The sequence below is a fragment of the Odontesthes bonariensis genome, chromosome 7 (assembly GCF_027942865.1).
Source record: "Odontesthes bonariensis isolate fOdoBon6 chromosome 7, fOdoBon6.hap1, whole genome shotgun sequence".
NCBI classification, from domain to species: Eukaryota; Metazoa; Chordata; class Actinopteri; order Atheriniformes; family Atherinopsidae; genus Odontesthes; species Odontesthes bonariensis.
Window position 1 is genome coordinate 23470297 of NC_134512.1, and position 13902 is coordinate 23484198.

A 13902-nucleotide genomic window follows, 5' to 3' on the forward strand; every position below is an offset into this window, starting at 1 on the left:
CTAATCTTGGCCTGTTGGTTGTTGTATTCCACTGGTAAATCTGCACATGTGCAAATCCCTTCACTTTCTTAAACTCCAGTCAGCTACAGCTGTATTATAAATCAAATATCCTAACATTTAAGATACTTAGCTCATTCACTTTTTTAGATCAGAAGACTCATACCACGTTTACATCTCTATAATAAATATGAAGCCACGCTCAGCAGTCAGCAAGTTTGGCTGAGAAGATACGATGAAAGCAAGCTCCAAAAACATTCAAATCTGACCATAAAATGATTTAGCTCACGAATTGATGCTTTATATCTTTTTGGTCCGACTTGGACAAACGTTGTCAAAGGTATTAGTCTTTTTTCATGTGCCACACTACTTTTTAATGTAGCCACTTCCAGAAGTCATTTAAATTGTTCAGGAGACCCTCCAAGACAAAGTCAGGCCAAGAAAAGTCTTGCACGAACTCATATTTAAACTACTTTTTTTATATGAATTAAGCAAACAACATTTGTGTTAAGATTTATAGGTACTGGTACATTGGTTTGTCGCTTGCCTTGATGTCTGCAGACTTTACGCTAAGCTACTTGAGCCAGCTGGCTGCATGCTTCATACTTACCTCACCAATGAATGGTATGAAATGCATTACATGACTTTATGATTTCTAGAAATATTAATTAAAAGACAAGTTTGAATGTCTATAAATGATATTATAGTTTTGTAGTTTAATCAAACAAGCAACTTAAATAACAATCATCAGGCAAGGATTTGTGTAATTTGTTAATGCACTGGGGGAACCTGTTTTGAATGCCAAACATTACTCCACACTCGAGCAAGTTAGTTCCACAACACATCTGATATTTGCATGAAATACTCGTGTGTTGAATGGTCTCCCTGCCTGTAGTCTGGTGCTTTTTGGAGCAATCTGGTGCTGGACCTCCACAACCAGCTGTGCTGCTATGGTCTTCTCATCAAATAGTCCAATAAGATGACAGACACAGGGCTGCCAGCCAGCTTTATTTCCAGACTGTAAAAGGATATAGTTCCCTCCGCTCTCATGCTTCCATGTCACCTAGTACCTTAAGCTCATTGAACCTTTGCAAGTAATGTGTCTACTCCTCTGTGAAAAAAACAGACAAAAAGCCAGACATGCGCCAAGGAGAGAAAGGTGCCTTGGCCTCGGGCTAACCATTAAACAGAGGGCACTCACTATCGCTGTCTTATTCCCCTGTGGATTTGTTAGCGTTTCACCTTCATACAATCCAGGCAAGCGGACAAGTCCTGTTGAATTTTTCTCGCTGCTGTAGGAGGGGAACAGAAATCCCACAAAGGCTGAAGTGTATCTGTCACGTCACCTTCTGAATGGCATGAATAAACGCAGGAGGAAAAAGAAAACACCTCATTTTAAAAACGCCTTACAGTTGGGGAGAAAGTTGTAACACTGTAACACTGCAGGTGTGAGATCCTTTGTTAGATAAGTGATAAATAAAAGACTAAACATTAGAAATGACACAATGAGTGTGATTATGGCCTTGTATTGACTACTTTAAACTCAATGACAAAAGAAGATACAAAGCTGTACTGAAATGAAGTGAAGGTGTCCATTACTGGACCTGATAGATGGTCTGATGTCTTGAAGGCTAGACCTTCAGACCTTTTCCCTTGATGGGTCGGGGTACGTGAAGAGTGTTCAGCAGCTCTTTGTGAACACTCTGTAGAAGAAGGATGATAATCTGAGAAAAGTCTGGAGGAGATCAGGGGATGGGAACATGTGCAGTGGGAGGAATGTCTGCTGCCTTACCAGCGTGACCCAGCGTTTGGGCTTCATGTCAGTCCCCATGTGGTAAAACACTGAAAAAATAACACGTAGCAGGCTCCCTCCCTGCCAAACAGGTCTAAACAAGATGAATATATCAGAGAGCAGCTTGGCAGCCTCTCTTGCATATCATTACCAGCTTTAAATACACTTGTGTGGATCCAGTTATTGTCACATTTCTACTATGCATAAGTTCTGTTTTCTGCCTTAATGACTAGTATATGTTTTTAATAAATAGAAAAAAATATGTTTACGCATGATAGTTTCCTCTCTGGCAGGTGAGCAGGCGAAAGTATAAACACTGTAGATTCATAAGCTTGGTTACATCCTCTGGGGTCCACCACTGCCCCGACCAAAACGGGTGTGCTGCTTTTCCAGCAAAAGTCTCAATGTGACACTATCATCTTCTCAGAGTGTTTGTGCACAGCGGCTTTGGTTAAGCCTAGCTTTGGGTACATTTTGTGGATGGCACATCTAATGCTCTTTGCCGGTCTACCTCAAAACGATGAGGCTTTTTCTTCAACTCACGAACTGAAAGACTCACAACCAAAGTAACAGCAGTTGCGATTTGTGATGAAGACACAAAAGGACTGTGACACACTATCTAAAAAGGCATTTAACGCAGTAGGCTTGTAAAAATCCTGTTGTCCTCAAACGTTAAATCCCAGACTAAGTCCTAAAGTATGGACATGAGGGTCGTTTTTTTTTTATCTGTTCGTAAAACCTCTCGTGTATCAAAATGAAATAAAAAATGTTTTCGACAGAAATCTTTACAAGAGGAAATTATTTCTCATCTTCGACTGAGTCTGTTCTTAAAATGGGGGGATACTGCCACCTAGTGGGCTAAATTAGACCCAACTGAGAAAGCAGGGATTTAAACAGAGAGTTGGAAACTAAATTGGGGAAAATGCTTAAATAACACCGTACAATTTACGAGTAAATTACGGTTGATAAACAAGCTATATATTTGAAAATACCACAGATTCATATTTAGGGACATAGATTTACTTTATCAACCTCCAGCTCTCAGTCTGCCTGTGCTGGAGGGCGTGTGTGTTACATTTCCTGTTAAGTGAGTTTGTTGCCTTGAATTATTATGAGCCACAGGTGTGTCGTCTACCAAACTATTATCTCCTCGGTGATTTCCTGATAGTTCCGTTGCTCATTACGTCATGATGAGCTGAAGGAACAACTTGGAGCACAATACAAATTTAACATTTCAACGCCGTTTGGGGGATTTCTTGCCAAAAACTTGGCAGCACACAGACGGTTTAATACTTCCTGGAGAAACTGAAATGTAGGCAACTAGATAGCGGAAGTTAGGTATGTAACGAGTGTTACCGCTCGTAAATCTTACAGCCGTGATCTCTGTCATTTTCTGTTCGTTTGTCGGGGTAACGTAAATCAACAGATCAGTACACGTCGGAAGTGGTTTGGTTTGAAGTTGTTATTTTCAGTGTCCTGTGTACGTCCCTTCGATAGCTCAGTTGGTAGAGCGGAGGACTGTAGTGGAATTGCAGCCGAAATCCTTAGGTCGCTGGTTCGAATCCGGCTCGAAGGAGACCATATTTTTTAAATTAGCGAATAAATAACTATAATTAAAAAAGAAAAAATATCATTTTAGTTGTAAGATTAGGCAAGTATGCCTCCAAACACTGATCATCGGTTTGCATTGATTAGGTTGTTCGATTGGACTGGTGTTTTGAACTAATCAGGAAGTGCTTTAGTTGTTGCATTAGCCGACCAGATATGTCTCCATTTGCACTCTGTTTTGTATAGAAAATGTGAAATAATAAGAATTTGTACAATCTTTTTAGTCTTTCTGACTATTTTGAACATTTTTATAAACATTCTGGCTGCTACTGTTTGCTGTAAGCTGTTTGTGTTACCTTTGAATTTGTTGATCAAACTTCTTTTTTTATTATTATTATTATTATTATTATTATTATTTTTCTTTTAATAAGCCTTTGACATTTTACTTGATTTTCTTGGTTTTCCCTTTCAGCACCTGAAAGTGTCAAAACCTGGAAAGAAAACAAATACCCAACACACTTCTCAGACACGTTTGGACGTACAAATTCCTTTTTGATAATAATTTGATAATAATTACACCCGAAAAAAAAAAAACATTATGCAATTATGTGAAATGCAGGCCATTCAAGACGGTGAGAAAGTTTTGCTCCATCCTGATCATAGCTGTTTACATTCCACCGCGGCCTAATGCTAAGCTAGCACTAGTGGAGCTCTACTGTCTGGTCAGCAGGCAGATGAACTCCAACCCAGAGGCAGCTGTGATTGTGGCGGGAGACTTCAATCATATGGATCTCAAAGCTGTGCTTCCAAAATTCAAGAAGTTCATTCACTTTTCTACCAGAGACAATAACATATTAGATCAAGTTTACTGCAACATCCCAGGAGCATACAAGGCTGCAGCAGCTCCTCACCTGGGCATGTCGGATCACATCTCTGTGGAGCTGACTCCAGCATATAAACCTCTGATCTGCAGTACAAAACCATCCACCAAAACAGTTCAGGTATGGACTGAGGAGGCTTCTTCAGCACTACAGGACTGTTTTGAAATGACTGACTGGGAAGTTTTTAAAGACAGCTCAGACCTGGAGGCCTACACATCATCTGTCCTGGACTATCTGCAGTTCTGCACTGATGCTGTTCTACCCACAAAGACCATCAAGGTGTTTCCAAATCAGAAATCATGGTGTGACAGCACGGTGCAGTCTCTGCTCAAAGCTCGGGATGCAGCCTACAGGTCAGGTGACAGGATGGCCCACAGCAGGGCCCGGACAGAACTGAGGAAGGGCATCCAACAGGCCAAACGCAGGTACAGACAGCGCATTGAGGAGTACTTTGCCGACAACAACCCAGGGGAAATGTGGAGAGGCATCAGAACCATAACAGACTACAGGAACAGCAACCAGAAGATCAGCCACGACCCCACCCTGCCTGACACCCTAAACAGTTTCTTTGCACGCTTCGACACACCTGGCAGCAGAGAGACTGTTCATCTGCCACCACTTGAGGAGCAATCCCAAGCTCTTGTCCTGCAGCAACACCAGGTGAGCTCCACCCTGAGGGGGATCAACACAAGAAAAGCTGCAGGACCAGATAAGGTGTCAGGTCGGGTTCTTAAGCTGTGTGCTCATCAGCTGGCTTGAGTTTTCATGGACATTTTCAACCTGTCCCTGCAGCTCGCTTCAGTTCCTGCTTGCCTCAAGTCCTCCATCATTGTGCCTGTGCCAAAAAAATCTGCCATGACCAGCCTCAACGATTACCGCCCTGTTGCTCTGACACCGGTAATCATGAAGTGCTTTGAGAGGATTGTCCTAAGTAACATCAAGGACATCATTCCTGCTACTCTGGACAGACATCAGTTCGCCTACAGGGAGAACCGATCCACAGAGGACGCAGTCTCACTAGCACTACACACGGCCCTGACTCACCTGGAGCATCCCAACACCTACGTCAGGATGTTATTTGTGGACTTCAGTTCAGCTTTTAATACTGTGATTCCAGACAAGCTGACGCTGAAACTGACTTTCTGGTCCCCTGTGCTTCTGGATCAAAGTCTTTCTCACCAACAGGCCTCAAGTAGTGAGAATTGGGGACTGCACATCGTCCACATTGATCCTGAGCACAGGCAGACCGCAGGGATGTGTGCTCAGCCCGGCACTTTTCACTCTGTTCTGCTACTCCCCTACAAACATGGTTGTGAAGTTTGCAGACAACACCACCGTTGTGGGTCTCATATCGGACAACAATGAGACTCACTACAGAGAGGAGATCCAGCACCTGACAGGATGGTACTCAGACAACAACCTTGTCCTGAACACCAGCAAGACCAAGGAGGTCATTGTGGAACAGAACACACCCCTCTCCTCATTCATGGGGCGGAGGTGGAGCGGGTGGACAACATCAAGTTCCTGGGCATCCACATCACATCTGACCTCACTTGCTCCATGCACATATCCCACCTGGTGAAGAAGGCCCAACAAAGGCTCTTCTTCCTGAGGAAGCTGAAGAGGACTGGACTCTCCCCTCAGCTTCTGACAAACTTTTACAGAGCCACAACAGAGAGCATCCTCTGTCTCAGTGCAACAGTGTGGGATGGGAGCTGCACTGCACAAGACAGGAAGGACTTGGCCCGTGTGGTCAAGACAGCACAGGGGATTGTGGGGAGTCCTCTCCCACACCTGGACTCAATATACGACGGCCGGGTCCAAAGGAGGGCCAGTCGTATAGCCACAGACCCCACCCACCCAGGACATGAACTATTTGTGCCTCTTCCATCCAGAAAGAGGTACAGGTGTATCAAAACCCACATCAACAGACTGAGACACAGCTTCTTCCCCAGAGCTGTAAAATCCATCACCCCATACCCCCACGCATCCACCCCTCCACCCCCACCCATAGACTGATTATTATAAACCTCTGCAGACAGAGACTTGCACTGCACTGCACTTTTATTTGACTTATTTGACTTACTTATGCTGCAGTATTTACAATACAGTCATACAATATCTGGATTGCACTGTAACTTTTTACTTTTTTACTTTTTACTTTAACTTTTACTATTTTTATTCTCTTGTATATTATTTAGATATCTTTTTATATTTTTTGTGTATACAAAGCCAAGAGCTTCTGAACTAAATTTCATTATGCCTGCATAGTGACAACAAAGATTCTTGATTCTTATAGTAATGTTGTCGCCACGTCATTAAAGGTCGAGGTAGTCACGCGGCAATAAAGACTAGGTTAGGCACATTTTAAAGGGATGACAGCAGTTTGGATAACTCCAACTCTACTGCATAGTGGTGTCGGGCCAAGTACACACAAGTTCAACACTCAGTTATTACCAGAGACATATACTGTATAGAAAGTATGGTTCGTTCTTTAGTTACAATACATTTTCAAAGACTTTGCCAAAAATCAACAATGGGCGAAATAATATTCCATCCGTGTAAACAGATCATCAAAGATTATAGTAGCTGTTCATTAAAATTAGAATGATTAGTTTTTGCAGACTGCAGACAATGTTTTTGGACAAGGTGTCACTCATGGCGAACACGCTTCCTTGGTGACGCTGGTGGATCCAGGGAGAAGGCGGTGGGAGAAACGGGACGGGACTCCGGGATGTGCTCCGACTTATACTTATCAATGTACGGTTTTGCCACATTCCATACCTGCATTGAAATCATGAATATGCCATTAAAGAAATGTTCCTTAAGGTTACAGCACCGTGCATTTTACAGCTACGTCAGAAGGTAAGCGCTCACCTTCTGGTCAAGCAGGAGACGGTGAGCAGCTTCGATGTCTGGAGACATGAATCTGTCTTTCATCCACGGTCTGTTAATAGCAGAAAGAGAGAGTGGAACAGTGGATAAACATTAACTATCCGGTGCATCATTACAGTGGACTGAAATTTATGCACCTTGGTCACATCTGTTTGACTTACTTGACAACACTGCGCACGAGGTCATAGACCTTCTCCAGAGGAGTGGTGGTGTGAAGGGGGCGGAGGAACTCGATACCCTGACAGGATGCCAGCAGCTCTATAGCAAGAACTGATCACAGAAATCCTCAATTCAGGTTGGTAAAATATGTAACATCTTATTTGGGATACTTTAGTCCTTTGTTTAGTACTTATCATTTCTTTTTACCCCTCAAAAAAGGCATTAAAATGGCATGTGAGGGTCACTACATTGGGTATATGACACAACATTTCTATATTAGCCATCATGTCGCAGTTGTATATATGTGTCCAGTAGCTTCACACATTAGAATAGATTATACAACGTGCTTCAGGTGTGCTGAAGCAGGGAAACATCTAAAACCTGCAGCACAGCAAGGACCGGATGTGGACATTCCTGCCCTATGGCCTTTAGAGGAGTGTCTTTACATAAAATGTCTGCGTTAACATTTTTCTGATCATTTTTTTTTCATCAATGTCATTTTTGGCAGTTTTATTTCGAATCTGAAACTGGCATTTCAGAGCATTTATATTCACAGATGATTAAATTTAGTCACTGTGGCCTGAATTAAAGACATTTTTGTTTTACTTTGTGAAGAAACCAAAGAAGAAGAAAAAAAAACTTTACCTTGCTCCACATGCTCTACAACCCTCAAGGCTTTCCTTGCAGCCCATCCTCCCATAGACACATGGTCTTCCGTGGCAGCACTGGTGGACAAAGAGTCCACAGAAGAAGGATGACACAAAACTTTATTTTCTGAAACTGAACAGAGAACAGGACTAGAGATTAAAGTCAGTTTTTATGCTCAATTTATTCGAAGCAAGAAACATGAATATAGATAATAAATCCCAAATTGACAATTATTTAATATTCTACTGGCAAAATCAATTTTATCCTTAATTTGGAACAATGTTCCTTGCAAGCTCATCCTTGCCCACCAACCTAAAGCTGCTGCAGTGCAGTGGGCAATCATGAAGCCAGAGTTAAGGCCCCCCTCATTGACGAGAAAAGCAGGCAGCTCGCTCAGGGAGGGGTTACATAACCTCTCAATCCTCCTCTCGCTAATTGAGGCCAGCTCATGAACAGCGATGGCTAAAAAGTCCAGAGCCTATGAGAGAGGAAATGTTAGAGAAAGTGAAAAACAGTAACACTAAAGACAAATACCAAAGAGATATTCTATCATTCACAAACCTTAGCTGGATATTCGCCATGGAAATTTCCCCCTGAAATGGTCTCACCTCTTTCTGCAAATACCATCTTGTATGGCTGTTAAAGCAAAAAAACACTTTTTTCCCCTCTCAAATCTGAGTTCTGTGTTCAAAAAGTGTCAAATCCAGATTAATCTTCTAGTTTTCAAAACGGTGAAGGATACAGGATTGTCAGTAGCACTGTTGATTTCAGTATTTATGATGTTCTGGACAAATTGTATGGTGTCATTTGCAACTCCATGAACCTGGGTACAGAGAGAGATATCATAATACTCAGAAACGCTTGCATGATACCTATGGACAGTCCTACTACACTCCAAATGCTTGGTCTTTTGGCTGTCACTCACTATGAGGGATTTGCCCATTGGCAGCAAAAGTTGTGATTTTGTGATGATCTAGAAAAACTTGAGGTTACCTGAGGACAGCACCGCATGGTGTAGGCATCCTGCACTCTGTCACAGAACCTGTGACTTTCTGGGAAAAAACACCAACATCACACATACTGAACGCACGTTTGGTGTTGCAGTACAGGTGTAACGTTACCAAAAGCTAGACTTTATTATTCCCTGTGGGCAAATACACCATCAGTATTTGACTTATCCGAACTATTCCTGAGTTCTGGTCAACCACGCAGGAGTTGTGCTGTTTTGAAAGCGATGCCATTGATGGTAAAAGTATTGCTAACACAAGTGTTTTGATTGAAAAAAGAAATACACAAAAATAGACTAAATATAACCCCAGCACTGTATAACTGGTAGATCTGATGTATTTAATGATAACATGCTTTTATTTTATGTAAAGCACTTTGAACTGTTTGTACATGAAATGTGCTATACAAATAAATTTGATTTGATTTGATTTGATAACTATGCAGGATCAATACATTATATTCCATTGCTTGTCTGTTTAAGAATCTGACTCCGAATCTGACCTGCAATCTCAGATGGGTGATGATCAGAGTCCAGCAGTGACCGGAATCGTTGGGCCACCTCTATCTGCCCTGGATGGGGCCGCAGTGAATGGATGTCTATGGAAAGACACCAGAAAATGAACACGTAACAAATGGATGAGATGCAGAATTAAAGGCAAACGAGTCCCATTTGTGTGTGCGGCATTTTTCGCATCTACTGCTGATGCTCACCACTGTCAAAGGCATTGGTGGTTCCCTTCAGCACCTCCAGGGAGAGAGCAGCAATGATATCTGCCTGGCGGGCAATCGCTAGGGCTCGCTCCACCGCTTCTGCCCCTAAAGAGGTAATCATCTGAGTCCCGTTGATCAGAGCAAGACCCTGAGGGAGACGGCCAGAGAGTGAGATGGATGTATTTTAGAAGCTATTTATTGGAGAATGAGTACAGTGGTGAAAAGTAGTTCAGTACATCAACCCAAGTACTGTAGGGCAATACAATTCTGATGAATCTGAACTTAAGTATTTAAAATTTGATGCTCCTCTATACTCTTTATAATGCGTTACCAACGATCAAACTACCAAACACTGTAATTTCCATCCACTTTCTGTACCCGCTTAATTTAATTTAAGGCCGGAGGGGGGGCTGGAGCCTATCCCAGCTGTCATTGGGTGAGAGGCAGGGTACACCCTGGACCAGAGGTGTGACCAGAATGGTATGTGTGGGTGGGCAGTTAGCTCATTTTGGGGGGGGGGGGGGGGGCAGAAAACAATACCTGAAAAAAATTGGTGGAAAACCACTACTACAACTTCAAGCATAATAATAATAATAATAATAGTAATAATTCAATTCGGTAATGAAAATATGGTCACACTAGCATAAATCATGACCGTCAATTTTAATTTTTAATTTTAATTAACATGCTCCACATTCTCCATTGAGGGTTTAAATTGAAGTAGATACTTGGGGCAAGACATCCAGCCAACTCCAGCTTTTTATTACCTTCATTAAGTCAACATTTCAGATCATTATATACAACAAAAATATCCGAAAATGTGAAAAATCGCCTTTTTTTTTCAGCAGCAAGGGGTTAAGGTTACGGAGGGGGGGGGGGACATGATAACAAAAAATAAATAAAGCTATAAACTTTGCAGATATATGCTTTTTTTAAATCCCCACCTGCATTTATTCTATCAATACAAGACACAAACAGAGATAATAAATCGTGGCCTTTTTTCTGGCCAGTTTTCTTTGGATGGACAGGGCATTTCTCAGGGGGGCAGGACTTGTTCCTGGGGGGGCAGTGCCCCCAGCCCCTGCCCTGGACAGGTCGCCAGTCCATCACAGGGCCACACAGAGACAAATGAGACACACAGCTGTGCACACGCACTCTCAAGCCCCTAATACGCCATTAGAACGTGCTTTAGCTGGACCTGCTACAATTTTGAAAATTTTACTGTACCACTTGCATAATTAGTAACAAATCAGAGACAAAATCTGCATGAATATTAGATGATTTAGATGCTGTTCAAGGAGTATAAAGAATATTTTCGAATTGTAGCTGCTCTAGCTTAAGCCTTAGTGTGACATCTAATCACCTCCTCTGTTACTTAAGTAGATCTAAATAACCTGTGTAATCGCTGTTAATTCAGTTAAATTCAGTTGTATGTCATTTTTTGTCTTCTGAAAGCACTTCAAAGATACAGTCCCATTCAAGCCAATAAAAATCAATTTCATTATAATACAATCATAATCCAATCAAGTTAAATTAATTCAAATCCAAATGAGTCCAATAAATAAAATGGCAATTAGAAAAAAGGTTGGCTAGCGAAGGAAGCCAACAGGTTTTATCGAAACTTAGTCAAGTACATATTTTACTTGATGTTCATATGGAAATGCTTATCCTGAGAATTACAGGGCAAAATTTTTGCCATTGATCAATATCTTTTTGGAAAGACAAGTCGAATAGGGCAGCACATGCTCGGTTTGAGATATTACCTCTTTAGGCTTTAGTGATATTGGCTTTAGTCCATGGGCCTCCAAAACCTGGCCAGCAATGAAAGGAAAAAGAACATGTAAAGTCAGGGGTCATCAGAAAGCAAACATGTTTTCCTATCAGACTCTGCAACCTTTCACTCTTACAAGCAAAAAGCTGGTTTCCTATAGTAGGCCTACGGTGCAAATTGTTGTTTTTCAAAGCCACGAGAAGCGACCCTGATCTTACATATTTGGCGTCTGCCCATCCACTCTTGGGAGACCACATTTTACCCTCTCCCATCAGCCCCAGGGCCAGGTGTGAGAGGGGTGCCAGGTCTCCACTTGCACCCACTGTTCCCTTCTCTGGGACAAAGGAGAGACAGGATGCTGCAAGGCAAAACAAGTTTGAGACAAAGTTTAATCGTGTGACAGGTTCCCAGGCGGCACTTATCAGCAGTTAATCAAGGTCATCAACCGAGGGTGATGGATGTAGTTGAAACTTACCGTTGAAGGCCTGGATCATGGCATGAAGAGTTTCTAGAGAAATCCCGCTGTACCCTTTGGCTAGAACATTAATCCTCAGAGCGAGCAGCATGCGCGTCCTCTCTGGGCTAAGTGGGTTTCCCACACCTACATATCGCAGCAGAAATCTGAAGCAGGTACAACAATGCCAAAGCACTGAGTGCTCCGAAATGTAACTCTGAAAGTGTGCTTCACAAAGAGCTTTTCTTACCTGATGAGTGTGACCGCACCAAGTTTTCCTGGAGCTCCCTGTGGAACAAAAGGTGTGCGGCCATCAGTAGGGACATACAAAGGGCTCAGTCTCGAACAGTTTACAAAGATCATGAATGGAGTATAAAACGTTGCCTTTACTTGAGCTTGCTGACCGGAATCACAGTTCGGGCAAATTTGCCAAAACCTGTTGTGATTCCATAGACAACTGCAGGAACAAGAGACAGAAGGAAGGTAATGCATTCCGTAAATTTGCTATCGCTGCTCTACTCAGAGCTCACTGCATTTACTTCATTCACAAATGTGTCCTTAACCTTTATTTTCTTTGACAATGGTGTCCAAAAGGTCTCTTGATTGCACAACCTTTCTCTCTGCCTCTGGAGTCAGCTAAAAATGTTGGTAGAGGGAGGGATTACATGAAGTCAAAGATTACCACAGACAAGCCACGACAACAAACACAATTTGTTGATAATTACCTTTATCTTGTAGAATCCTCTGCCTAAGTTGACCAGATCTGTGGACGTGAGGCTGTTGCCGTCCATAGAAATGTACTGCACGGGGAGACGCATGTCACTCAGAAGAAGGGTACAGAACATGTTTTAAATTTGAACAGAAGATACACTTACTTCTCCGGGTTCTTCGTATGCTGCTGTACTATTTACACAGTTTAGTAAAGGATAACTTTCATTCAAATGCTGTTGTATCACTTTAATACAAATGTAAGCATGCTTAGTCAAATTAATTTATTTTCGCACTTGAAATGTCAGTTTCTGAGGAAAACGTTTTTCGAAATAAGTTAGTATTTACACAATACAGTATGGCACAAATTCTATTCAAAGTTAAGGATACAGATGAGAAACTCCAGGCTGACACGGGATAAAGTCAGGAGACATGGTATCTCCTTCAATAGCTGAAAGCAAGTTGAAAATAAAGTTCACTGTAGGTAGATCAATTAATCTATATTAAAAAATAGTATGCGCAATTACGCACAAATTTGAACGCGGCAAGGTGTAAAACATCTCCATTGTCCCTGAATGTGTTGCATTCACGCATACTATCATTACCAAGTTCAACAAAGTCATTATCCACCAGTACATCCTCGATGGTGTCATCCACATCCAACAAGCACAAACCCTGGCACCTGCGCACCACAAACCGCGTCTCCTTGACACAAGTTATGCCGCCGTTGTCTGGTTTGTTCTTAATATAACGTTTAAGCGCTTCCTGTCCAAGCCACCAGATTGTGTTGGAGGTATCCCGGCAAGGCACTGCCAGCCACTCATCTCGGATATGGATAGTGAAACGAGGCATTGTGCGTGAGGTACGACTTGGCAGCAATGAGAGCTGCGCGCCGCTGTCCAAGGTACCACCTTCAGCCCCACGTTGTGCGGCCACCAATCAGACACAGCCAGAGGGGGCACGCCTCGCCGATGTCGCACCTCTGGAGAGCACTGACCTCCACAGGTCGTTCAAATAGATATTTGTACAAACTGACCCAATGTTTCCCCGTGATGTATGCACAAAAACGCACTTCCGACGTTAAATGTGGGGGTACCCTTTGGTGTTTCTAGAAGCACAGCACGGAGAGAGTCGACTATTCTACAGTCAAGTTTTTCTTTTTTTTATATAGATTAATAGTTTCCACAAAAAGTTTAACAATCAATTGAATTGTGTTTACAAATTCTACAGCATCAAGTAGGCAGATGCTCATTCTGATGGCAATGAATTGTTCTTTTTTAAAGGGTGACGTCCAAGAGCAAGAGGAGATCGGTTTTACAGCTGATGCATT

The 13902-nt window shown here is 42.3% G+C and overlaps 2 protein-coding genes and 1 non-coding gene across 5 annotated transcripts; 2 read left to right on the forward strand and 1 right to left on the reverse strand.

Annotated features, from left to right (window-relative positions):
• The first annotated feature begins 2913 nt into the window (after positions 1-2913).
• On the forward strand, positions 2914-9564 carry LOC142384167 (uncharacterized). Of its 3 annotated transcripts, none has more exons than XR_012770028.1 (3): positions 2914-3127; positions 3810-7408; positions 9410-9564. XR_012770028.1 is itself a non-coding variant. In XM_075470185.1 (2 exons), the coding sequence occupies exon 2, from the start codon at positions 4072-4074 to the stop codon at positions 4975-4977; it is 906 nt and encodes a 301-aa protein (XP_075326300.1). In that variant the 5' UTR covers positions 2914-3127; positions 3810-4071; the 3' UTR covers positions 4978-9249. The 3 variants fall into 3 exon arrangements, 1 of the variants encoding a protein (XP_075326300.1); XR_012770029.1 differs by having other exon boundaries at positions 9442-9564; XM_075470185.1 differs by lacking the exon at positions 9410-9564 and having other exon boundaries at positions 3810-9249.
• Positions 3277-3365, forward strand: trnay-gua (transfer RNA tyrosine (anticodon GUA)). Its single transcript is given in 2 exon segments — positions 3277-3313; positions 3330-3365. It is a non-coding gene; the product is annotated as a tRNA-Tyr (tRNA).
• On the reverse strand, positions 6871-13424 carry hal (histidine ammonia-lyase). The gene is made up of 20 exons (XM_075470183.1): positions 13178-13424; positions 12963-13023; positions 12740-12767; positions 12590-12664; positions 12428-12500; positions 12255-12321; positions 12115-12152; positions 11886-12011; positions 11629-11768; positions 11403-11450; positions 9640-9787; positions 9430-9525; positions 8914-8972; positions 8663-8743; positions 8482-8547; positions 8233-8398; positions 7918-8052; positions 7275-7383; positions 7096-7165; positions 6871-7002 (listed from the first exon to the last, which is right to left on the reverse strand). Exons 1-20 carry the CDS (start codon positions 13422-13424, stop codon positions 6871-6873), a joined length of 1965 nt encoding a protein of 654 aa, XP_075326298.1.
• Positions 13425-13902: the final 478 nt, after the last annotated feature.